The sequence below is a fragment of the Streptopelia decaocto genome (genome assembly GCF_964273445.1).
Source record: "Streptopelia decaocto genome assembly, chromosome: 1".
NCBI classification, from domain to species: Eukaryota; Metazoa; Chordata; class Aves; order Columbiformes; family Columbidae; genus Streptopelia; species Streptopelia decaocto.
Window position 1 is genome coordinate 149,463,988 of NC_138663.1, and position 25,949 is coordinate 149,489,936.

Consider the following 25,949-nt stretch of genomic DNA (forward strand, 5'->3'; position numbering starts at 1 on the left):
CAAAATGTATAGGAGGGCTTTTCTAGTCAACAGTGTTAGAACGTTTTCCCTGGGACCTCCCTGGAACAGTCTTGCTGCAACTGAGATGTGCTATGTCTTCTTATCTTCACCACGGACATGAAGATCTCATTAGTCCCTACATCCCTGCAGCAGCCTTTTGCACACACTAGGCCGGTTGCTGCGTTTCTCCTCAGGTTTCTCTATTTCAGTCTAAAGAACCCTCATTTTTTCAAAGCCCAGTGCCTCATGCACAAGAGTCTCTTGTCCAGATGCATCATTTTGGACTAGGCCTGAGTAATGTCCTGCCTTTTTATTCTTCATGTTAGTCCTTTCCAAAGCTTCAAAGTGATTGTGCTCTTTACTTACCATTCTTCCCTTTCTTCTCAGGACTGGCACCAAATCTTTCGCTCCTGTCCTATCAGCATGGCTGAGACACCTTTTACAGAGTGAGGAATGAGTATAAAGCCCTTGTGCCTTAGGCACTACAGGTACCACGGCACAGGAACCAGTTTCACTTGTAAAAGACAAACAAACTGAATGTAAAGTCCAAGGATGGACTCTACCATATTCTGCAGAATAATGACACTTCTAAGCACAGTCACATTGCACACACACAAATATGGTCTTGCCTTAAACCATCCCTGTGCCTGCTCTGAAGGTGCTACTTGGCTTGATAAGGACATATATACAAGCCACCTAGTAAAACCCAGCTACTGGCACCATGGCCAGAGGAAGGTCCTCAGCCACCCCAACAGCTTGTGTAGTCAGTCCAGTCGGAATTTCACTTCAGTCCTCAGGCGTTACTGAAATAGAATGTCCTTAGCACGAGTGCATGAATACCATTTGGGTAGCACCTGGGCTTGCGGTTGTGCCTTTGAAGAGGGATGTCTCACCCTGATGGAGCACAGAGCAGGCCAGCAGTGAACATGGGACAAGAGGTTAGAAGGTACAAACAGGAATCCAGTGGACAGAAGTCAGGGAACAAACATCACTGAACAAACATCGAAGTAAGCCTGCTGAGTGTCCATAGAGCTGGAGACCATCGAGCTGGGGTAACTGACCTGCAGTCCTTCCTGGCCATGTTTACTGCTGACTGCAGCAATACCTCGCTGCTGTGCAGAATTATATTCCTGATTTTTCAACCTGGTTTGCACAGATCAGATTGTAGTACCCAAACAGATTATGTGTGCGAATTCATTGGTTGACTTTGCCTCTTTCTAAGAAAATCAGTATCTTGGCATCTAACTTGCCATTTGAGAACATCTAGTCCAGGGAAAGCCTTTTAATTCCCCCCTCCCTTCTCCACCTCCTCATCAGCCTTGACATAAGGTAGCTGAAATGTGTCACATGTATTTGCTCAGGGTAATTCACTCTTTTTTATTCTGAAATGAGATTTTGTCTCCAGATATCTGTAAGCTGACTGGAGGGAATAAAAAAACTTTTTAAAAGAGCAAAAAAGAATAAAGGTTTTATTTCAATGGCCTGTGTACATCAATATTGCACCTTACAGAAAACTCAGAACAACTCCACATGCAAGGAGCTTCCCGATCCTCACCCATACACCATCCAGAACATGATACAGAAAAAAGTGAACGTGCACATATTTTCTTTCTGATGAGCAGAAGTGTTCAAATTAAACTAAAGTGAAGTACAATCCATGTAATGCAAACCCCCATTTTAATTGGCTGCTATGACCTAAGCAGGCAATTCTGTGGAACGTGTGATTATTTAGCAGCACATGTTGAATACTTACTTGTGTCTCAGCTTTTACCAAGCGAGCACCCTGTTCCCTTAATCTTCTAAATACTTCTGCAGGTAGAAGCTACATAGCTCAAGTAATAACAAACTCCCTCCTCAGACAGCTGCTTGCAATGTGAGGCTTAACTGCAATCCCGTCCTTCCCACTTTCATCATGATTAGTGAAGGCTCATATTATGTCCAGGAGCCTCTGGTGGAAGCACTTGGGCAAACAGATAGGAACCAAAATGGCAAAATAAAAATAACCAAACAAGCAAACAAAAGAGCCCACTGAACATCCATTTTGTCTGGGGAAAGACCCTCATTGTCCAAATCCAAACCACCACCAGCAGTCCACACATACACGCTTAATGCCGGGACTAAAACAAAAAGAAGCAGCACCATAACTTTAATGAATCAGCTCTCAATACAATTTTAGCAGATGTGGACAGAAAAAATAATAATAAAAAAAAAGAATAAAGTTGCCATTACAGAAACTGCATCTTGTATCAAAGGATCAAGAGCCACAGCACTACAAGCTTTGTCTCATGCCCATTCTTACCCAGCGTAAGAACCTGGACAGTTTGGTGTAGACACCATATTTGCCTTTCTTTGCACATCCTTCTCCCCAGCTCACAATTCCAGTAACAAAATAAGTATCCTTATATCTGGTTACATGGGGACCTCCACTGTCTCCTTGACAAGCATCTTTTTGTTCTGTTTCATAACCAGCACAGAACATGTTTTCGGTTATTGCAAAGTTAGTGGATTGCTTGCAAGTGTTCCTATCAACATAGGGGACTTCAAGAACTTTCAGTCTTTTGGATAGTCGTCCACCTTCAAATTCACGCCCAAAGCCGCTGACCATCCCAGATCTTTGGTTCATCAGAACTTCATTAGCAAAATCTGCTTCAGGGAGGCACGCTGCGATAATGTACTCGGAAAATGTTATAGGTTCCTTTAGCTTTATTAAGGCTATGTCATTATCGTACGTCTGGGCAATGTATTTAGTGTGAACAAGTATTTTATCCACGGTATGCATTGTTTCAGACTGTTCTTTCTTTTCTCTGTCCACTTCGCCTGTACAAGAGTAGTAAAAGGGTCATTAATATGGAGAGCAGAAGAAATGAAAAACCTTGATGAAGAAGAAGAGTAGTACACCCATTCCAAACTCTTTGCCTAAGCCTTTATACTGTACAGGTAAACTGTAAGAATGTTTTGCGATACTTATCAGCAGCACCTGGAGCAGTTTCATTTCTGAGCTTTTGCCTTATGGAGATTTTGGTACCAGTTTGCATAAAAGCATAAACCAATTCAGCTAAACTAAAGCAGCTTTGGGTGGATGCTCTTACAGGAACTTGGGCGTGGTTTATATCATGGAAGAGAAACTGGTCTAAGTCAAGACTAAAACAGTGCAAATATAAAATTTGCTGATCTGATGCCTCAGAAATTAAGCAGTCATAATTCCTCTTCCTCTAGTCCATGTGTCACAGTTTTTCTTAATGTCCCTGCAGAAACAAATCTGCATGCTTCCAAGGAGCCAGCAGTGCTTGCTGAAGAAGCACTGCTTGGATGAACACAATGCTAGCCAACACTTCGAGAACCTTTGTTCTTAATCATTTCCAATTAGCTGGCAAAGAAGAAAGGGATGCACCATTATCACCTTTCACATCAGCTGCTCCTCTTATTACAAAGCAGGTTTCCCACAATAACAAGAAATTACAAAAAGCAAACCAACAACAACAAATTAACATACCATAAGAAATACAGTAATAGGAGTACATCTCATATTATATTTAGAGCACAGGGGATTAGTCTGCAACACATGCTCAGACATCACAGGTATACAATAATCACTTACCAACAACCACTTTGATTTCTTTGGATTGGTTCATGCAATGAGCTGCAGTAAGTATAAAATTTTCATTCAAAATAGTTCCACCACAAAACTCTTCCCCTTCCTCATTTAGCAGAACAGCCTACGAAAGAAAAAAGATAACTGCAGAATTAAGGAGTTTAACTTCAATGAGCTACAAATAGTAATTCATTTCTCTGCAGAGTACACACATGCTTGTTAGTAGAACATGTACTACTCCACAGGTGTCTCCTAATTATCACATACACACACACATATGCTATAGACCAGCATGTACTGCTATGGAGTCTCAATTGTCTTTACATGACGCAGATGTTTGGCTTCCATGTCACCTCATCACAATGCTTAGTGATATCTTGTAGGAACAAGACACTGACTGAGCAGGGGGAGTGCAGTCCTCAAATCACCTCATCCCGTGGACATGCCACCCCAGAAAATTCCTGTCCGAGTTCTGTTCCCATTTGACCCCTAGTTAGTGTCCTGAATACAGGAACTCATTTTGGCTGGTCCAAATTCAAGAGGAAAACTTAGAAAGTGTATTTGTGAAGCAAATGCATGCTTTACCTGACGTGCTACCTAAATGGACTGCTAGCAGGCAGAACTGGAAGATGATGTGCAAAAATGGCACTGGTAGGCCAGCAGGACACAAAATCCCTCTCTGCTGACAGGTTAAGCAGCACCATCTAAAATTGTACAAAGCCTTTCATTTCAAAGTTTAAGGTTGCAATTTGCAAAACAGCACATCTCAGTGCTCAGGTTCACACAATTCAGCTACCTCCAGCTACAAATGTCATACTATGTGCGTAACATTCAGAAGGCAACCAGGTTAAGTGAACAAGTGCACACTTTCCCACAGAAACATGTTCCACTTACACGCAGAGCACAAACACCAGATTTACCTGCCATGGACATTCACCAAGACGACACTCATCACCACCTACTATCCTGGTATCGACATAGGGAGTCTTGCCGCTTGTTTCGTTGCCAGGACGGAGAGTTGGGCTTTCTGTGGTAGTCACAAAGTCCTCCTCCAGACTGGCTCCATTTGTGGGAGAGACGTCTTGATCACTAGTTACGCTGCTATTATCAGTGGGCAAAATAACCGACCTTTTTTTCCTTTTCACAAAAACTTTTCCACAAGGATACTTGACTGTAAAGGAAAAAATTTTAAAATTAGAGAAAGACAGACACAGCAGCACAAGTGGAAAATCCTTAACAACACCATCTCACAATAAATCAGTTAATGCATTTGTCTTCTTTTCAAAACTCCAGCAGAACCTTGGCAGATGCAACAACGGAGGAATATCAGATGTTTTGAAAACTGAAAGCCATTTTGTAGTCCTAAAATTTGTCCATAGGTTCAGTCTCTGTGTTCTGTTTTCTGTGTCACTGTTTTCAAACTACTTATAATTTATTTTCAATTGTTTACCGTGCTATATTCATGTACCTGCTCTTACTGAAACCATCTTAATTAGGAAACTGAGTGTTTTATTTTAGGAATAATATGGTTCATGACAGTAATTTATTGTTAGTTATAAAGGATGTAAAACCCACTATCATGAGTATATGGCTCATTTACCCCTCCCCCAGGTTTGTTGAAATACAACAAAACTGTACAAATGTAAACAGCATTAATCTTAATTACTTAATGTCATCAGTTACTATTATGTTAGGTTAACTGAAATCTGAAGCAGAAAAGTTTTGGCGAGCTGCTATTTTCTATGGACTGTAAGTGCTCAAGTAAATGAGATACAATTACAAATGCTTTTCTCCTGTCAACAGCAGCCTACTCAGGTAATTGTGTGAGAGACACCTGGCAAAGGGTTCCAAATCAGCCAGATTCAGATAGTCCATCACATGCCTCACACATGGAAGGCTTTGGAAATCAAATCATTTGGTCTCAGTGTTAAATCTATGTCATGTAGAACACTGATGGTCGAAAAGACCACTGCTATTTGTTTATTACAGGGCTCCATACCTGTTGAAACACAGCGTTTGCCATCCTCTGCTAGAACATACCCTTTTGCACAGGAACACAATACATCCTTCTGTACACTTTTTTTGATACTGCAGAACTGCTCACAGTCACCATTGTTTATTTTGCAGTACTTTGGTATCACTGTGAAAGAGGAAAGTTTGGAGAAAAACTGTAAATAAACACTGACTTTGGAGAAGATTTTGAAGTTCACCAAATTTAACTGCACTTTTTAACCAGGATCTATATCTCCACCTGTAAAACACCTGAAGCACATTGTAGTCACATCGTGAGTGGCTAACCTTAGCTTATGCCTTACAGCTCAATCACATTCACTGCCTGAAACACACTTGCCAAGTCCATGTGGGCCCAGTGGCCGTATCATGGTGAGCTTAAAAAAGCAGAGACAAGTGACAGTGGAAGAATGAATAAAACACTAACACAGGAGTCCAGATATTAATAAATCATAAAATCATATAATCATTTGGGTTGGAAGATACCCTCAAGATCATTGAATCCAACCATTAACCTAACTCTGGCACTAAACAATGTCCTTAAGAACGACATCTATACGTCTTTTAAACACCTCTAGGGACTCAACCACTTCCCTGGGCAGTCTATTCCAGTGCTTGGCAACCCTTTCGGTGAATAAATTGCTCCTAATATCCAATCTAAATCCTCACATGATTCCTCCCTCCTGCCTTAAAAAGCTCAACTCCTCATCACTCCCCCCCCATCCTGTGTCTGAACTTCAGTTCCACACCCTCCCCTCTTACTTCTTGGCTACCCATACACACTCCAGAGACACCATGTGGGTAGCAGCTGTATGCCACATAAGTCAGACTCAGGAAGGATTTATATGCAAAAAAAAGTATTCCTTGCAAAACTGAAAAAATCTCTGCATTGTCTACTGAAATCTACTTTCTTAGTTTCTTCACTGCTGCGAGCTGAGCAGGGAGGCTATACTTCTGAGCTTGCAATAAAGACTCTTTGATATCAGTCATACAAATCCTGTGCTTTAGTTTTACCATCATGTTTTGGGGCTCCAAGTTCATGTAATGAGACACTATCATAATTGAGAAGGCTTTCTTTGGAGCAAGTGCAACTTCGGAGTATTCACTGACACTATCCAGCTGTAGAGCCACTAGGGCTCCATGTTTCTGGCACTAGCCTCCTATCCTAACTCACTGTTGACTGCCATCCTACTCTGCATTTTTCCAAGAGGCAAATAATACTCATTAAGAAAGAGCTAACTCTCTGTATTTCAGCTCCCTGGGAAATTCACTGCCACAGTTCTCTAAAGCAGAAACCTACCAAATTCGCAGTTCCTGCCTTGATAACCATCCAAGCATGAGCAAGTGTAGGAACCAATTCCATCTTTACACTGTCCACCATACTGACAAGGATTTGAGCTGCACTGGTTTCCATCTACAAAACAAACAAATAAACAAAGTATTGTAAGAGTGTAAGCATTTTCAGTGAACTCTCAAGGGGTGATAGTGTTAACAAATAATCTTTCATCTTTTCTTTTAAAACATACGTCCCATGAGTTGCCACATTCCAGATGGAACAAACACTACAGATGAAATAATTCCAAACCAGCAATGATTCATACACTCATCCTCAGTTTTGCAATCTGTTTTTGGTGGCTGCTTTAGAACAGCTTGTACACAATCCTTTTTTTTTTTTTTGCAGGAAAATAAAGTAATACCTCACGGTCAGGGTACACATCATTTACAATGAAGGTTGTAAATGCAGACAGGACATTTCTATGTTGCAAGTATTATCTAAAAATATTAACCTTTTGGCCTCTTGCATTTCTCTATAATTTATGCATAATAATGACAATTCAACTTTTATGTCTTTAAAGGTCATCTCATCCCTGGTGCATGTCTTTTGCCTGCTGTGCTGTTCATCTAAATAAACTGACACCAGCTTATTAATCAGAAGATGAACAAATTAAAACAAAAATGCTTTACAAAGCCCCGTTAAATTCATGCGTGCAGGCCAAATTCCTGTTTTGTGCTGCTTACAGTACCAGAATTGTCCCATTTTATCCATCGAGGTATGTGCTTGACCTTAAAACCATCAGCTCTTACATCACACTCCCCACACTTATGCTGGGAGCTCCCATATTTGAAACTTACTTTTTCAGCCTTTCTTCCTTTCTGCCACCTGGACACACCTGGCTGACCTGACTCCAGGTCCCCAGCCACATGTATCTCACAAACTCACATAAAGGACAGTGAGGCTGCACTGTGTTTGGAGGCATGTTCCATGTTTGTACCCCACAAAGGTATCTCACTCCTGCACTGGTGCTCGCTGTGATGGTCTCTCCCATCCTGTCACCTGCTGTAATAGCTTTGTTCACCCACCACATGACCGTGCTGGGTTCTTCTGTACTGTTCGATAAGAAAAGGAGGATATCCGGAGAAGTGACACTTGCTTAATAATTCATTGGTTTAGATAACATGTTCTTCAAATTTCCGTGTTTTACCACCTGTTCTGCTCCTGCTTGGAGCAGCTGGAAGAACAGCAATGCCCACAGAGGAGACAAGATGCAAGAAGCTGCTCATCCTAAGGTTCCAACTTCCCACCTGCATGGTGGCTCTGGCCTGTGACCTCATCTGCTGCAGCTTTATCTGCCACAGGGTACATCTGCTGGGCTTGGTGTACTGTGCTCGCACCTCAACATCCCTTACATACCTGCTCATGGCCAAAAACAACAGGGCTCCAAATGCTGCGGCTACATGGTCCATCACAGTGGCATTGAAGACTGATGCGAGACAACCATTTACCAAAAGCAAGGCAGACCCAAAGCCTGCAGCACAGCTCCTGGTTTCTGCCTTCTCTCCACTCTGTTCTGCAGTGGTCTTAGCTTAGCAGCATCCTAATGTTAGAAAGCATACTTGCTTAGTTTTTCCCTACACTGTAGTTGCTGCCGTGGTAATGAGTTTAATATTAATATTGCAGAAAAGCACTGTAGAATCCCCTACTTAGGAAGTGAGGACAAATTGTTCTAGTGGCTTGGCTGAGGGCAGCCGTGGTTTTCAATACTTCCGAACACTAATAAAGCATTCATGGATTGTGGTTTAAAATGTATGAAACTGGCATTTCTGCTAAGACCACTGGCGCTGATGTTCTGCTGCTGGCATTCTCATGAGGAAACGGTTTGAAATTTTCCATTCCTGTTCACTGCAACATTGACTCAGCCTTTGCTTCAAATTTCAGCCTGTAGGTTGCAGAGTTCGCCCCCTGCTTAGACTGTGAATTTATATCTTCATGCAACTGTCTTCAATTTTCTGCAGGCTCCAAAAGACAAAGCTGAGCTGTCTGTGGTCAACGTTTCTAAGGTACTCCTCCTAACACACAAGCTGGACACATACTTTCAGGAGAACATGTCAGCAAACACTAATACATTAAAAATCTGTCCTTGCATAGTGGTTGCAAACACTAGAATCCTAATAAATACAACGCAGACCTCAGGAGAAATTGAAAAGACTGATGGGTAGTATCTGCTAATCTACCTGCATATCTTTGTTGAATGTCAAAACAGTTCTGTAGCAAACACACCACATAAAATGCTCTGTAATACAAGAATCAATAACACTCTGGCATGGAAGGTGGCAGGAAACTGGCAAGCGACTGTGCGACACAGTTTAATACTTTGTGTTGGCTACAGTGCCACCCTCTTCTATGACTCTTTGCATCTTGAGTTCCAGCTGCCCCTCTGGAAGACAACTGACCAGCAGAGTCACACACCCAGTTTCTGCTCCTCACTGTCCTTTGCGTGCAAAGGGATGATATTCTTTTTTTTGAGAGGACAAAGATCATCCCAGCAACTGGAGGCAGGTGAACCTTGCCTTTGAATGAAGCAACTGGGTTCACGCAAGAGCAAGGCAGTAAATGAGATTCCTTCTTCAGTGGCAACACAAAGTGAGGGTGTCCCATGGTGAAAAGAGAAGCAGCAAGGGAGCAGGAAGTGGTTACTTAAGAGGTGTGTCCTTTTAAACCTTGCAATAAGGCGGCTTAATTCTCTAAACAATCACAGAGTGTTTCTTACCTACATACACGTTCCAGAACTCCTCCTACAGATACGCGTGGGAAAAGAGGAATAAAAGAAGACAAAAAGAGTTAGATGAGAATCACTGAATTCTCCAGAAACGTATTTGAATATTTGAGCTTTCATACAGAGGATACTTGTGGATAACAATTGCTAAAACAAATATTTAAGTTACAAGCACATACAATGCCTTGCAGCCTGCTATTACTATTTAATAAATTAAAACCATATGACCCACCTATAGTGCCCAGTTCTACAGAAACAAGTCTCATGCATTTTTCAGAAATATCTAAAACACCTTAAAGATTTCCTAATGTGACTCACTCCGCATAAGGCCCTTGATTTCTTGCATAACTGTGTCTTTCCAGCAGTTCTGACTGAATTTACTGACATTCCCGCAATGCCAAATTCTCAGTCTCCCTCCCCCTCTCCATACCCCCATGAATCAGGACCTCAGGAATTCTGAGATTTAAAAATAGTTTGTCTGATTTGTGTTCTTCTTTCCCTCTGCATGGAGGATTCCGGGCATGCTGTCTGTCCAAGACAGTCCTTTTCAGTGCATCTGGTCACCAGGCAGAACAGGCCGTGCTGTTTCTGCTATAGATCAGCAACCCTTACACTTTGAAGTACCCTAGTGATGCACCCATGGCTCTCCACCCAGGTCGTCTCAGGGCCACTCCAAGAACATTCTGGCCATCAGGTAACACTACAGTGAAATGAACCTGACCTCAACTGCAGTTTCAGGGCTGTTCTAAACAACCACATAGCTACAGCCAATGTTCCCAGCTCCCCTCCACTAACAGGTCGCTTCAGGTTTTCAAGTACTACCTGTTCTGTTGACCCCAAACCCCATAGTTGCCCCACATCTTTAAGTCTCCTTTGAGCTTGCAAGCAGACTGCATTTCTGTCTAAAGTTAAGCAGCCATCAGGGTAGGGCAGGTGACATAAGAGTCACACATACAAACTTCATTCTGTGTGGGCAAATTACCACTAAGGCACATAAGAAATGTCCACAGGATACATTCTGTTGATTCAAATGCTGGAAAGAGACCCACAAAATGATAAGCACTGCAAAGTTGCTTGAGATAAGTTTGGCAAAATTCTCCCATGTAGTTCCATGTCAGCATTTGCCTTCTCAACCTTCCTGTGGACTCTCCACCTAAGAACTCTTCAACGTGGTCATGAGACTCAGCTATGCCACCCAGACAGGGTGACTAGATTTCTAAGATGGCTAGCATTAATTTATTTAAAGGTCAAATAACACACAATGGCAATTAAACAGATCAGAACATGTAAAAGAATGAAGGCTTTAACATAGACTGTCATTGCAAGAGTTGAATTAAGACTGTTATTGTTTTTTTATGCCTTGGCAATTCCAACCACAGTCAAGACCACTATTTATTCTTTGTGTTAAATGATTGGGAGTAACTTGTGAGTTTTGATGCCCCAGCGCAAGAGACCTCAATACTATTTTGTAAGCATGAAATATTAATATATAGACCTATGTTTCATATTAGTTCATCCTTACAGTTTTCTCCTGGTCTTCAAAGGCTTCTCTTGCTTCTTCTTTTGAGCAGCGCTCCTCGTTGCATTCTCTTTCAATATTGCCTTGCTTCAATTCCTCCCAAAAAGAGTTTGCACGTTTTGTTCTTTCCAAGAACTTGTCGGCATTTTCTTTCTTGATGAATACTGGACAATAGATAAAATTATACAGGTGTCAGGTAACATTTGGTCATAGTAAAGAGTCATTAGAAATAAATGAAGTAGAAACAAAACCAAAATAGATCCTCTCACCATTCTACCTGTAAGCAACATTACTTGTGAGCTCAGTCCTCACCCACCGACAGATCTCAGGATCTCTCAGAGCAGTCTCTCTCTGAGAATGAGCAGCTCCAGGACAAACTGTAGCCCCCCTCCAACTTCTCTCCTACTGTTTTTAGTCTTGAAAATAAGAAGATGCTGTTTGCTGCTGAGGGCTTATGTTTCTGTTGCTCCTGCTCAAGACTCCAGACTTGAACAGGATGACTTTCCCTGAAGGCCATGAAGACGGCATTCCTTGATTTGGTTTTAAAACCTGACAACCAGGCAACATCACCATCTGCTCCAGGGACTTGTGGTGCAAAAAGTAAATGACACACAAACTCAAGATGCAGTAAAGTGTCTACTAACACATGGGAAAAGCTGTCTCACAGTCCAGCCTGTGTATGAGTTCTGCCCTTCACCACCCCAAATCCCACTGCACTACCCTGCGGTCTTCCTTCCCTCTTAACAACACTTCCCAATTGCTTGCAGAAATGTTCCTCCCTTACTGATATGTGTGCAGGCAGAGCCAAGGAAGCTGTGTTCTAAGCTTTAACGAAGAGCAGAAGTAAATGAACATCAGTTTCAGCAGGAAAGTACAGCTTGAGGTCAATTTGCTGGGTTGGTTTATTTTTTTAAAAGCTTGGATGTCCTGGAAATGTGAGACCTGCTGCATTCAAGTTCAAGATGCAGGTAGTTGTTGATTTAAACTGAAGGCTCAGTGACATTAAATTCAGCCCAGCCACTTGGCTGCATGAACAATACTGTTTACTCTCTAGTGACTTGTGCATACATTACCAGATAGGAAAAACAGAAATAACACTGGAGTAAATAAATTGTCAATTACCCTGTAAAAAGCATATATTCTAGGAAGGTTTGCAGAGTTTGGAAGCTGGCACTTATCTTTTAAAATTTAAAGAGAACAAATGCTTTCCAATAACAGACTGGAGTGTGGAAGACAGTGCTGCAGTGCTGCAAATGGGACTTGAAGGCCAATGGTTCATGCTCAGTGGTCAGTTTGCATGTACCCTCTGGAGCATTCTTCATGCAGCTCAATTCAGCAATAAATGAAGTTGCTGATAGTAATCATATAGACTAATATCCCCTAAGTGAACACAGAGGGGACTTATTCTGCTTTAACTGAAACTGATGCATCAGCCAGTGCTGGTTTTATTAACTGATCCCATAGAGTCCACGGGTACTTTGGTGTCCCACTTGTTCTGAAAAGGCTCCTTGCAAGGAAGGCTTACAGAAAGTGTTTGTAACTTGTAGCTCAGCAACTTTTAGTTCATTCACCCACTATCTTGTTTGCCCTTAAATCCCCCTCTGCAGTGACAGGAAAGTGACAGGATGCAGCTGGTGCAGTTATCGACTCTGTATGCCTTTGCCTCCACATCACCCATGTAAGAGGATGTTTTTGTAAACTTGAACCAGCCAATTAGTCTTCTGAGGCTGGCCATTCTCTTTCCCAAGCTTTCTGTCATACTTCCTTCTTCGGAACCATCAAGGAACAATAGGCATGGGTCAACTGAAGTAGGACATTCCGAAAACGTGCGGAAGACTTCATTTTAAAGCCTAAGAGGGCTGACTCACTGAAGAGCTCACAACATTTGAAAAGCCACTTGGGTGGTGCTGCTCTGGACTTTGGTGTTGACCCTAGCGGCACAAACAGAGGGTGGGGGGATGTGCTTCCCCCCTCTCCCCCCAGCCCCTCCATGGCCAAGTGCACCCAGCCCAGCCTTGGCCAACCTTCCCTTCACAGACTTGAGCACCTCAGGCTGCCAGGGCAGCTGTCCTCGGTATTCCCATTTTATAGGGGGGAAATGGGAAGGGGCAGCAGCCTTGGAAAGGCATGGAGGCACCACAGCGGGACATGGCTCCAGCACCCCGAGGTGCCCCCTGGGAGCTCCCTGCCCCCAAGGCGTAGCTCGCCCAGTTTTCGGTGGGGTGTGTGGAGCGGCACAGGTGCAGACAAGCCCTCTGCCAGTTTGGAAACTGAGCCCCCAGGAGAAGACAAGCCTTGGGGTATTTGCTCCCGTTCCCCACCGCGGCTCCCCGCGCAGGCAGGGACCGGCAGGGCCCCCTCCCTCTGGGGGGACCGAAGGGCTTTCCCCCTAACGCACCAAAGGTTCGACCCCCCGGCCTGTAGCGACGACTCGCCACCGCGTCCCCCGTTTCCCCGGCAGCCACTAAAACCTGTGAGGAGTGGGGCACACCCCACCCCACTTAAAAAAGAAAAGAAAAAAAAAGAAAAGGTGCCGCCTTACCGTCTCCTTCAGCCCGGAGCTCGCCCCCGAGAGCCGCACAGAGCAGGAGGAGCAGCAGCCGGCGGGCCATGGTGCCGCAGAGCCCCCGCTGCTGCTGCTGCTGCTGCCGGCCCTGCGGGACCGCGCCGCCGCCCGGCGGGACGGGACGAGACGGGACGAGACGGGACCGGAGCCGAAGCCTTCACCCGGCTCGGGCAGGGAGAGACTGAAGCGGCGTTGCTTCACCCTGCCCAGAAATAGCGGAAGCGCCGGGGAACGGGGAAACCCGCCGCGGGATCTCTCAGCCTGGGAGGGGGCGGCCTGATGATGAGGCTCTTCTTAATTTTTGGTTTGGTTTGGTTTGGTTTTGGTTTTGGTTTGTTTTATTTTATTTTGTTTTGTTTTGTTTTTTCTTTGCTTTCTTTTCTTTTCTTTTTGAACCTAAGGAAGCCAGCATTTGTAATTTTATGTTATTTGCAGGGGAAAATAAGTGAACCATCACTCCAATGAGCCAGAGCTGAAGTCGGCAGTGCCCCATCCAGTGCCAGCAGGTGCGGGGCTCAGTGCCAGGCTGAACAGGGGCAAAGCCGGGCTCCCACCCCAAACCATCTGCTGGCCTTGGCAGCTCCCACCTGCATTTCCCACATCCCAGCGCTATAACCTGCTGGCTCCACAGTTTCAACATGCAGGGCCTGGTGACCTTGGCCTGACACTCACTTAGCCTCCATCTCCCCTTTTTGGGGGAGTTTCCCTTGGCTGTGCCCGGTGAGGTCTCTGTGTGCTGAGGAGGCCACATCTTCGGTGCTTCAAGAGCCTGCCATTGGGTCTCCTTCATCTTCTTGACTTGCTTAAATAGACTGTTCTATCAAAAATATACCTGAACTCCAGCTTTGTTTTGAAAAAAGACACTGTGCAGCCATTAGTACTGGTTGTATTCTTTCAGCACTTTAGCCTTTTTCTGCAAGACGATGATTTGTTCATAAATGTCAATATTTACACTGGAACATTACAGAGTAGAAATCATCCTATGGAGCATGGAAAACCCAAAACTATTCTAGCTCGAGGGGTCTGAAGGGGTGATTTTGCAATGCCAAGTGCTTCATGCCAATGAAAATGAGGTTTTATTTGCTGGTCACTGTTCCTAGTCACCTTCCTGGGAATATATTCTGCTGGCATATGTGTTTTCCTTTAAGGAGTAATAAGAACCTCTGGGGTATGTTTTCCTTCTGTAAGACCTCTTACTTCTCTGGTCTCTGGAATGTGCTGCTTTTCCCAATTCAGTTCACTACTTAAATAAATAGCATTCTATTCTTGACCTCAGAAAGCAAGTTATAGGATGTCCAGTATTACATGGTATATGTACTATATAATGTCAATGTTTTCCTGTGATAATAGAGTATGGTCAATTTTAAGTGTCCTATTTGCTGATAAGCTTTTGTGATTGAGTTGATATCCAGCATGATTTGAACGAATCCAAAGTGTAAGTTTTGCTTAGGATACTTGAACTATTTTCTAATCTCCTGGTCAGTTTTATCCATGACCTCCCTCACCTTTTCACTGGTTTGATGCTTAGGCTAGAAGGTGCCTTTTTTAATGGTATAGTTGATGGTGTTCTCAGAGCTTTTCATGCTCTACCATTCATGCATTAAGGCTTTAGAGAATGGTCTTTGGCAAGAGTTTTGCAGATGGTCAGGTAATTATCTGTTCTGGTTTTAGATCTCAGGACAGAGAGTACAATTTAGATTATACTGGACAACAGATTAAACAAACATTCCATTTCATTTTCTCTATTCAGTATCAGTGAGCATAATACCAAGATTAAATCAGTGGTATTCTTCACCGCTCATAAGTATAGGGTTGAATATTACACATAGTAGCCTTACTGCAATAATGCTTGTTGCAAGAAGACTAAAATCAAGTTTTCGTAGCAGATCTGTAAATGTGAAATCCACCTTTTCCCAGCTTTCTTCTTCTGGAGGCTCTCTACAGTTCCTCCCTCTCAAATATACCTATTGCCACTGCAACTGTAGGAGAAAGCTACTTTAATATAAGCTCAAATAAACACTTTTTCTATTTCTTATGCCATTGCATCATTATATTACAAGACCCATCAACATAGGAAGTTGTGAAAGCCAGAAGCATAAATGTGTTCAAAAGAGATTGCACACACTTGAGGACAACAGGTTCATTTAAGGACCATTCGGTGCAACTTCTGGCTCAGGAAGTCTGTACATCACTGATTACCAGAAGCTAAGAGGGCAGCCACAGGATCATGGTACGCTTGACATGTTGCTGACAGGCTTTCTCTCAGCATCTAGATCTGTCCCCTAGCAGAAGTGGGTGCAGAATGAGAGAGATGCTGAGTCCTATTTGTTGTGACCATTCTGCACTTGCTTGACAAAAATATGCAAGTTTACAAATAATACTGGTAGGGAAGTTATTTTATATATTCAAGTTGACATTAAGCTTGTTTGAAATCATTAATAGTGGTGTGGGTATCACAGGTATCACATATCTAAGATAATGACAGAATGTTTCAATAGGGAAACGGCACAGTGGGACTGAGGGGCAATAACATGATCTGGGAATGATCTGGTTCAACATTATTAATCCATGTGCTTCTTCAACCAGTCGATGTATTTGGATACCCTTGTGTAAACCCCATAGCTGCCTTGAACAGCACAGCCCTTTCCCCAGCTGACAATCCCAGTCAGAAACCAAGTGTTCTTGTACTTTGTAGCATGAGGTCCACCACTGTCTCCCTTGCAGGAGTCCTTAACACCGGTCAGGTCTCCTGCACAGAACATATTCTCTGTAATATTTAAATCAGTCTCCTTTTCACATTCTTGTGTCTTTACCCGTGGTAAATCAACTCTCATCAGAACAGAAGAGGTGGCACCTCCATCTAGTAGGCGTCCCCATCCGCTCACTGTGGAGAACTTGATGGAGGACAGTTCATACACTGCAAACCGTTTTTCAGGCAAACATATCGGCACCACATAATCAGTGAGGTTCACAGGTGTTTCCAGATGCAGAAGGGCAATATCATTATTGACTTGTCCATTCGTGTACCCTTCATGAACTATTATCCTGGCGACTCCGCTTTCTTGCTCAGTTTTCTCATCATAATTTATTGCATGTTCACCTGGAAAAGTTATTAATTGCAAATCAGATTGGGCAGCTCCTTGGTTCCTCAGAAGCTTGCAGAGATAAGGGGTTTCTAGTCTGACACTTAAGGACAATTCCCTTATTCTGTCAAAGCCTGCACTTTTTGTCTTTTACTCTGGTTTGTCAGTATGAGAAGGTGCTGCTGTGATGGCATCTCGATAACATGAGAGGAAGATACATACCCAGTCTCACCCGAAGTTCTTTAGGATGAGTATAATCCAAACAATGAGCTGCAGTGACCACCCACTCTGGGGCAAGAAGGGTACCGCCACACTTTTCTTTCTGATTCTGTATTATAAGGGCCTGACAAAATAAAACAAATTTATATCTTACATTAAATGTGTACTTGATCTGAATCTCAGTAGTCAGGTGCTACATTACTTCTTTCTGGTACTTGATGCAACTGTGTTTGAGAATATGGTGCTGACTGAAGGATTTAGGAGTGGAGAGTCTTTTCATTGAGTTTTTCTCCACGTTGTAGCATGGAGCCAGCCCATTGTGGCCAAGAGCATATCCCTGCAGGCTGCAGCTAAAATTCTTGCTGACAATAAGGTGAAGGGCTAAGGGGTTAGGAGATAGAAGAGCTTGTGTTACCACTCCACTCCTATGAAAGCAGTCACTCCAGAACAAGGCTAAGATGTGTGATTGAAACAGGTGGATCTGCTGGCTATGGATGAAAAGGGAATTTGATTATCCAGACCTGGAACTTTTTATTGATTTTTTTAACATAATAGGTTTAAACCAATGTATTTAAGAAAGTGGTTTCATAAGAAAAAAAAGGCAATGAAAGATTTCTGAGGACTTACTTGCCATGGACATTCACCTGGAGGACAGATTAAACCACCTACTATTCTCCCTCGTTCAGTTGCATTTTTTTTTGCCAGTACTGGTATTTTTCCACATGGGTATTTCACTGGAAAACAAACAAACAAACCAATCCAAAGGGCAGCAAGTGTGATTTTACTGCACTGAATTCACAGCAAAATGTGTAAGGTCTTCAGTGAAGTTATGTTAGCTGAAAACCTGGTTTTTAGTCTGGGAGCCTGGGTTCTCAAAAGTAACTTAAAGCAGCTCAGCAGGTAAGTAGTCTTTTTGTTTGACAACAGCCAGAAGTGTTTTTACAAATAGGCTGCAGGGCCATACATTGTCATTGACATATAATCACCTACCACAGGAGTTTGCAAAAAGTGTACTTGCTTAAGAGAGATGTCAACACAATGAGGTAGGCTGCAGGCTGGAAAGCAGAAGTGACTCTGTCAGGCTTTGTAGTCTCCATGTTTTGAGTAACCCTGCTGACTTTAACTCAGCTGTACCAATTGCACAGCATCCACAGCATGGTGAGACACAGGCGTAAACATGGGATGTGCAGCGTGCTATCCCTTGTTTGGGTGGACCTGAAGATCTCCTAGGAGCAGACATTATATCTTCTGGTATGCCTCCCAGCAGACTGTGCTTAGTTTTCTTGGGTCCAGAGCATCCTTGCTTCTTCCAGAATGCACAACTCAGTCTAAGGTCTGCTTTCAGCGTGCGCAAGCATGTGAAGATTGGCAATAAGAGAATCAGATCTCCAGGACTGAACCTGTGACTGACATGCAGTGCAGAGGAAGCCTTGGTGTTTTCAGTACATCCTTCACCCAACAGTTTTAGTTTAAAGACGGTTGTCTACCTTTGAGATTTTTTGTGTGCCACGTGGCTGTGTTGTAACTAAACACACCATCCGTTCCATTCAGCAGTCACTCTGTGATAATCATAAAATCAGATAATCAAAGAATAGTTTGGGTTGGAAGGGACCTCCAAAGGTCATCTAGTCCAACCCCCCTGCAATGAGCAGGGACATCTGCAACTAGATCAGGTTGCTCAGAGCCCTGTCCAGCCTGGCCTGGAATGTCTCCAGGGATGGGGCATCTACCACCTCTCTGGGCAACCTGGGCTGGTGTTTCACCACCCTCAGTGTAAAAAATTTCTTCCTTATGTCTAGCCTGAATCTCCCCTCTTTTAGCTTAAAACCGTTGCCCCTTGTCCCATTGTAAATGCTGTGGGGACTGCTCGCTTTCTATCACTTTGGGGGCCAGGGCCCTCCAGTCTGTGCTGAGCTGAATTCAACATCTTCACAGATCTGTAATAGCCTGAACGTGCCAATCACTTCAGCTGATACAAAGACAGTGTCAAGCTTTTACAGGTACAGGCAAGGTATGGAGCAACAGGACTAGCTCTTTGGTGGCAGCTGGTGAAAAATCAGCATAGATGTAAGACAAACCCATCCCCTCTAATGCTGTATGCAGGGCAATGCAAATTTGGGAGTTTGAAAGGGCCGTCATGAGAGATGGACAGAAGGATGGTGAAGGGACTGGCAGTGTGGCAGTGACACAGTTTTGTCTCCTTGCAACACATGGTCAGCGCTACAGCTATTTTGGTCCCCAAGAAGCAAGCAACAACAAATACATCTTCCTTGCAGGGGAAGACATGCTGAAAAGCCTCTGGGGACTATTGAATTCTTTGTTCTCAGCTTTTAACAAAAGCAGCTTCTCCATCATGTGATACTGCAGAATCTGTTAATAAGGCATAAGCACATTAGTAGACATTTTTTTCCTAGTGAAATTGCTGTCGTTGAGAGCTAGGTTGTCATTATCAGTTCTCTGCATGAGTGCTCCATTGAGGTGCATGTAGGGGGGCATCACCCCTCAGAATTACTTTGCATGTTTCCTGCAGCTCTGTCCATTATGTTTCTATCCCCAGGGGTCTCCTTTTCACCTCTAATGAAGTAATTCAAGTAGGCATCTGCAAGAGTCAGGTGCCAGCTTATGTATTGGGAAAATAAAACTTGCGCTACCTTAGTCCCAATTGAAATTTACCTTGTCAGATGAGTGAGAGAAATATCTGGCCATAGTGTCTAGAGAAATGTCTAGAGGAATACCAAAAGTGTATTAGTCCTATCAAATAGAAAAAGAAAAAAAAAAACAAAACTGGTTTTCTTTGGTTTTAATCGGCCTCTTTCCCTCTTGACACCTGTGCTGAAATAAATATGGTAATAAAATCCATAGTCATAATTCCAGATTGGAGATCCAACAGTAAAAGTATGCTGCACACAAAATAAGCTAAAACAAAAAAGGACTTGTGAGGCCCAGAGCCCCTCCACTCACCGGAAACCCCTCACCCTGACCCCAAATCCCTGATTACCTGCTGCTCTGTTTTATTTAGACCACTTGGCCATGAGCTTGTCTCCACTTCTCAGTTCTCTTCCACTAGACCAGAGGCGAGAGTGCTACCCAAGGAGGAGACAGGGCTTCAGCTCCCTCCTCGCTCCTAGCAGGTGGGATGTTCAAACTTGAATTTCCTGTGTCCCAGAGGAGCAGACCTCTGGTGGTGGGAAGGAGAGGTCCCAAAGACTCCCTGCTCAGCATGCACACTTTGCCAGCTGCTTTTCTGGGGTATCTAACTTCAACCAGAAGCCCAAATGGACCACACTGGACTCTGCCCTTAAAGAAGAGGTATGGAGCTGGTGGCTCTGGGTTATACCTCGCACGCCATGATATGTAGGTGTTGAAAACTTATTCTAGAGCTGGCTTAGGCTTAGTATCTTAGTATCTTACCTTGGGGGATGCAGGACACGCCATCACTCGCTAAAGTGTAGTCATCTGCACAGAAGCACACGCGTCTTTCAGACTGTTCATCAGTGCAGTACTGTTCACAGCCACCATTGTCGTAAATGCACTGCAGTTTGTCTGCCACGGCTAAAGCCAGACAAAGAACATTTAGGTTTCCAAATATGCATTTTGGTGCTTAACATGAGTCAATTGCAACTTCAAGTGTTGACAGAGAAGCAAGACACCAAAGCAGATTCCTGGGATTTATGTAGACTGCATCAAAAGCGCCTTCCATTTGGCAAAAGCTAGGTAGGCCTGGTTCTCCAGGGATTAGGGAAGAAAAGGCTGTGTTTAAGAAACATACACCTAAAATTGAATTAGTGTCCATTTATTCATTAGCTGAGCTGTCTGAAGGATGAAGGTGTTGTAATTGTGTGCTAACCATTGTAATGTATGACTGAAAAATTATAACTATTTTGTATTTTGCCATTTGGCAGAAGGATGTTCTGGGATGATAATTGAGACTGTCCGGTTAGACTTGACCAGTGCCTGGTCGTTTAGCTCAGCATGTTCTGGGGGTGTAAGAGTAGTCGCCAATATGCAGTGCCCACTGAAATCAGTGGAAAGATGTATATTGACTTCATTAACTGCTGGATCTGTCCCCTCAGGCTTTGTATGACTCATGTGTGGTGTGGTTCTCCTTCACGTACTGCACCACGCTTCTGTGTCAAAGTAACTTCGGCACTTAGGTAGGAAAAAAATAAATCCTCCTTTTCTCTCAGATGGTGCATGAAAAGCAATTTTTTTCACGAAGCCATCATAGGGTAATAATTATCTCGGTGCCTTGCAGTGCCTGACTGCCAGCCGGTTAGATCCATCACGCGTCACCGCAGGCAGTGTGACCAGTAGCCGTCACTGCTAGAATGATGCAGAATGATAGTGACTGCTACTGTTTATCTCAATGCCTTGCGTTTGAATTAATAACGGCATTTTAATTTTGTTAAGCTATGCCAGAGCTGACCTTTTTCACAGCTTTTGCCCTCATATTCGACAGGACAGCGGCAAACATAATCCTGAAACTGGTCGTCACAGCTCCCGCCGTTCTGACAGGGGTTGGAGTCACACTGGTTAGGGTCTGTAAAAACATTCAGTGTCAGTCTGGCTCACACGGAGAGCTGCAGCAGTGGGAGTATTTTTGCAGCCGCTGGAACATCCCAAATGATCATACCGGAATAGATGTGCCAGAACTCTTTCTGGAAGAAAAATATGTGAGATTTAATTAAAGAAAAATTAACTTCGGTTAAGTCCTATAGCCCTTGTAGCACAGGAGGGGTTACAGACAGCCACAGTGATGCCTCTTCTGTCTTTATAATTTATGCAAGTTGACATCCATTCAATATTCTACATTATTTTCTACATTCTACATTATTTTAATATACAAATAGAGAAGGGCACTGTGTAACACACACACAGAGGTTATCCATCAAAAACTTCTGCATAGTTGAGGTAAGACTGAGTGAAACAGATGTTGAACAATACAATAATTTAATGTATTATCGGGTCAGGAATTACAGGGAGATGACTTAGAGAGCATCCACTTTCCCACCATCCCCCAGACCAGTGCTGCCTGGGGTGGCCCATGCAGTCTGCCCTCTGGCAACTCACTCTGCTGCTGCATGTCCCACATAAATATAAGAGAAAAATGCAAACAGCAGGACACAAAGTGCTTTTTTGCTTTCACAGTTTGAAGTGTCAAAGAAGTTAAAATGGGTATATAAGAGAGATGGGCACAGACTTTTTAGCAGGGTCTGTTGTGATAGGACAAGGGGGGATGGTTTTAAAGTAACAGAGGGGAGATTCAGGATAGACATGAGGAAGAGATTTTTTACACTGAGGGTGGTGAAACACTGGCCCAGGTTGCCCAGAGAGGTGGTAGGTGCCCCATCCCTGGAGACATTCCAGGCCAGGCTGGATGGGGCTCTGAGCAACCTGATCTAGTTGCAGATGTCCCTGCTCATTGCAGGGGATTGGACTAGATGACCTTTGAAGGTCCCTTCCAACCCAGACTATTCTATGATTCTATGAAAGCACACCCTAGATCAGGGGTGTCAAACTCATTTTCACCAGTGGTCACATCAGCCTTGCAGTTTCCTTCAAAAGCCCGAACGTAATTTTACGACTGTATAAATGTAGGAGTAGTTACATTTATACAGTCCTAAAATTATGTTTGGCCATTTGAAGGAAACTGCAAGGCTGATGTGGCCCCCAGTGAAAAAGAGTTTGACACCCCTGATCTAGAGTAAGGGGAGTCTGTCTGACTGATCGCTCACCCAGCCCCATGTTACTTACTGTCCTTTCATCATCACGGTAAATCTCTCTTGCTTCCTCAAAGGAACACTTTTCTTCCATGCATTCTCGCTCCAGTGACCCCAGTTTTATCTCTTCGAAGAAGCTGTTGGCTCGTCTTGACCTTCGAAAAATGCTGTGTGCCTCTTCCCGCTTTAGAAAGACTGAAAAACAGTGACACATTCTGTTTGTTGTACAGCTGTCTCCTCCAAACACAAAGGAAGGTGAGGGAATTTCCCCTGAAAGTTTTTTCTGCTTCCCAAACTTTCTATGAGATGTTTTAGAAAATAAATGGGCAAATGTGAAAGAACCTCCTTCCTCTGGCTGGTGCCTTAGATGAGGTGGCAGCACACAAGTACAGAGCCCAAATCTGAAGAGCAGATGCCATGTTACACCAGCACTATATGTCAGCAACCCCTAAGATCCCATCACAGATCATTCAGTAGGCCTCAACAGTTGCAGCACAGTTTCTTTCCATTCTAGCAGCCAAAAAGCACGTGTTGCTTTATCTAGTGCTGACATACATGGCGACACCTAATTTTCCTGTACTTGCTGCAGTAAGTCACCTGGTGACAGGTGGATTCCAGTCACCTCATCTCCCCAGAGCTCCATTCCTCACTGGTGTTATCTCATACCCCTTCACCCTTTGGCCCAGAAGAAGGCACTTCCCCTGCCACTGGTGGACCACAATTATAGAACCACTGCTTTAATATATTTATCTTCAGTTTTCTTCTGTTAAAAAAGGCTACATTAAGGTACATAGGGATGGCTGGACAATGCTCTTTGCATTGTGGATGGCTCCTAGCTGCTGCCAGCACCATAAATCACAGCCATGTGGATCTTCTCCTTTTGTGTCTCTGCCATGATTTGGAAAGACATTGGTACATGGGTTCAACAGCAAATGTGAGCAGAGCTCACACCGTAGAGCTATGTCAACTTCCAGCTGACAGAAGTGTGCACTGAAAGAGCTGATGCATCCTCATCACACTGATCTGCTCCTCAACTTCAGGATACAAGCACATCACACAACTATGCCCTCCTAGTATAATTTGGTATAGTGAACAAGAGGTCTCATTGCTTTCACTCCATGTACTACACAGAAAAAGTCTTGAAATAATTATTTTTGAATTTTTTTCTCCTCATGTCACTAGGGGATTCTGAAGCTTCATGACAACAACTTACATTTCAGCACTTTTAACTATTTCACCTAGGATTGTGGGTAGATTTGGGGGCTGGGGCTTCTGTATACTGGCTGCCATTCCCACAGGATATTATCCACTATGTTAACTCCTGAGAGAGAAGGAGTTACCTCCTACCTGCTGGAAGGAATGTGGTTGCTGATGGATAAGATTCATGTGTCCTCAAACCTCATATACACAAACATGAATCCTGAGAGGCTTTATTCCAGTCTGGTGAGTTATCTCTAAACATTGTGGCTAATCAGAACATTTGTAGAATTATGTGCAAAGTAGCGGTAATTTTCACTATATGTCAAAGTTACTTAAAGGAATGAAATATTGTGTGGTGCACATAGAATTTATCTCTGAGTGCTTCATGCTGCCCATCAGAAAAGGACCTGGGCGTGTTGGTCAACAGCCAGCTGACCATGAGCCAGCAGTGTGCCCAGGTGGCCAAGAAGGCCAACAGCATCCTGGCTTCTATCAGGAATAGTGTGGCCAGCAGAACTAGGGAAGTGACCGTCCCCCTGTACTCAGTGCTGGTGAGGCCGCACCTCAAATCCTGTGTCCAGTTTTGGGCCCCTCACTACAAGAAAGACACTGAGGCATCTTTCAGGCATTCAGAGGCATTCAGAGAAGGGCCAGGGAGGTGGTGGAGTCACTGTCCCTGGAGGTATTTGAAAGACATGTAGATGTGACACTCAGAGACATGGTTTAGTGGTGGGTTTGGCAGTGTTAGGTTTACGGTTGGACTTGATGATGACTAGAATAGATTTCAGTTGTAAGTGAGCTACAATGATCATTTAGTCCAACTGCCTGACCAATTCAGGGCTCACCAAGCTAAAGTATATTATTAAGGGCATTGTCCAAATGCCTCTTAAACACTGACAGTGATCTTAACATGTTTTTTCCAACCTAAATGGTTCTATGATTCTCTAAACATTTGTCCATTTTAGGAATGTCAGCTGGGTCTTTCTGCCATGGTTTTTAAGTCCAGCTGTATGCATTTAATATGGCTTTGTTTAAAGGCTTGTCATTAACCTTATACTGCAGATACATGACACATGCATCATTGCACAGGCTCCATCAGAGGAGTGTGCCTGGGCACATGGCTGGGGACATCCTCACACTTTTATTGTGGCATTCTCTACTTGTTTACATGGGAACACTTCAGACTTTGCTATGTATTTTTTCCAGCTTTTTTCCTTGCAATGCAGGAGACCTAGTCAATGCCTAACTGGGAATCTGAAAGCACTGGGGCTGCTTTATTAATTTTTGATCTGATTTTCAGACACTGGAGATACTGGAGAGCTACCACGGCACTGCTTTTCACTGCTGCTGAAACAGCATGGATCTTCATCTCCTTAATTTCTCATCAGCTGAATGACAGGTGATTCTCAGCTTTGAAAAATACCCCAATTCAACATGAAATAACAATAAAGCGAAATCCATGTTTTTGCCCAGTGGGCAGGCAGTTGATGGTGTTCCCACAGTGAGAGAATAGATTGACTTAGCTGCATTCAAGTGCTTTTCCTTAGCTGGCAAAACAAGTGCATGGATGCCATCACTGAAAGCAAACAAGAGCCTTAGAATAACTCACAGGCACAACCAGAGGCAGGACAAACATGCAACAGTGCTCAAAACTTGCAATGAGAATTAAGTCTGAGTAAAAGGAGAGAGGTCCATTGCCAGTAAACATAATTACAGCCATATCCTATGACATACCTGCATCCAGAGAAAGAGGAATCAGCAGCGGGAAGCAGAGAAACAAAGCCACGCACTGCCTGGAAACCATGATGAACCCCGTGAGCCAGCGTCCCGGTTGTGTATTGACATTTCAGCAAGGACTGTTTGGCCAAAGAGCTCCGCTCCAAATGCTCGGAGCCAGAGGAGGGGCCGGCGAGTCATGGAAACAAGAAAAGATCTGTGACAGTCCAGCAAGCTGAGCAGAAGGTCACACAGAAATCCTGCAACCT

At 43.6% G+C, this 25,949-nt stretch overlaps 1 protein-coding gene across 1 annotated transcript; it reads right to left on the reverse strand.

The window, feature by feature from the left end:
• Positions 1–1,450: 1,450 nt before the first annotated feature.
• Positions 1,451–25,768, reverse strand: LOC309435168 (uncharacterized protein; the record flags this gene model as incomplete). Its single annotated transcript, XM_082043093.1, has 16 exons — positions 1,451–2,817; positions 3,599–3,716; positions 4,513–4,763; positions 5,592–5,732; positions 6,903–7,016; positions 9,652–9,676; positions 11,180–11,340; positions 13,719–13,897; positions 16,308–16,842; positions 17,048–17,168; positions 17,672–17,778; positions 20,456–20,596; positions 21,471–21,584; positions 21,678–21,702; positions 22,799–22,959; positions 25,699–25,768. The coding sequence occupies 16 exons, from the start codon at positions 25,766–25,768 to the stop codon at positions 2,270–2,272; spliced, it is 2,811 nt and encodes a 936-aa protein (XP_081899219.1). The 3' UTR covers positions 1,451–2,269.
• Between the last annotated feature and the right edge of the window lie 181 nt (positions 25,769–25,949).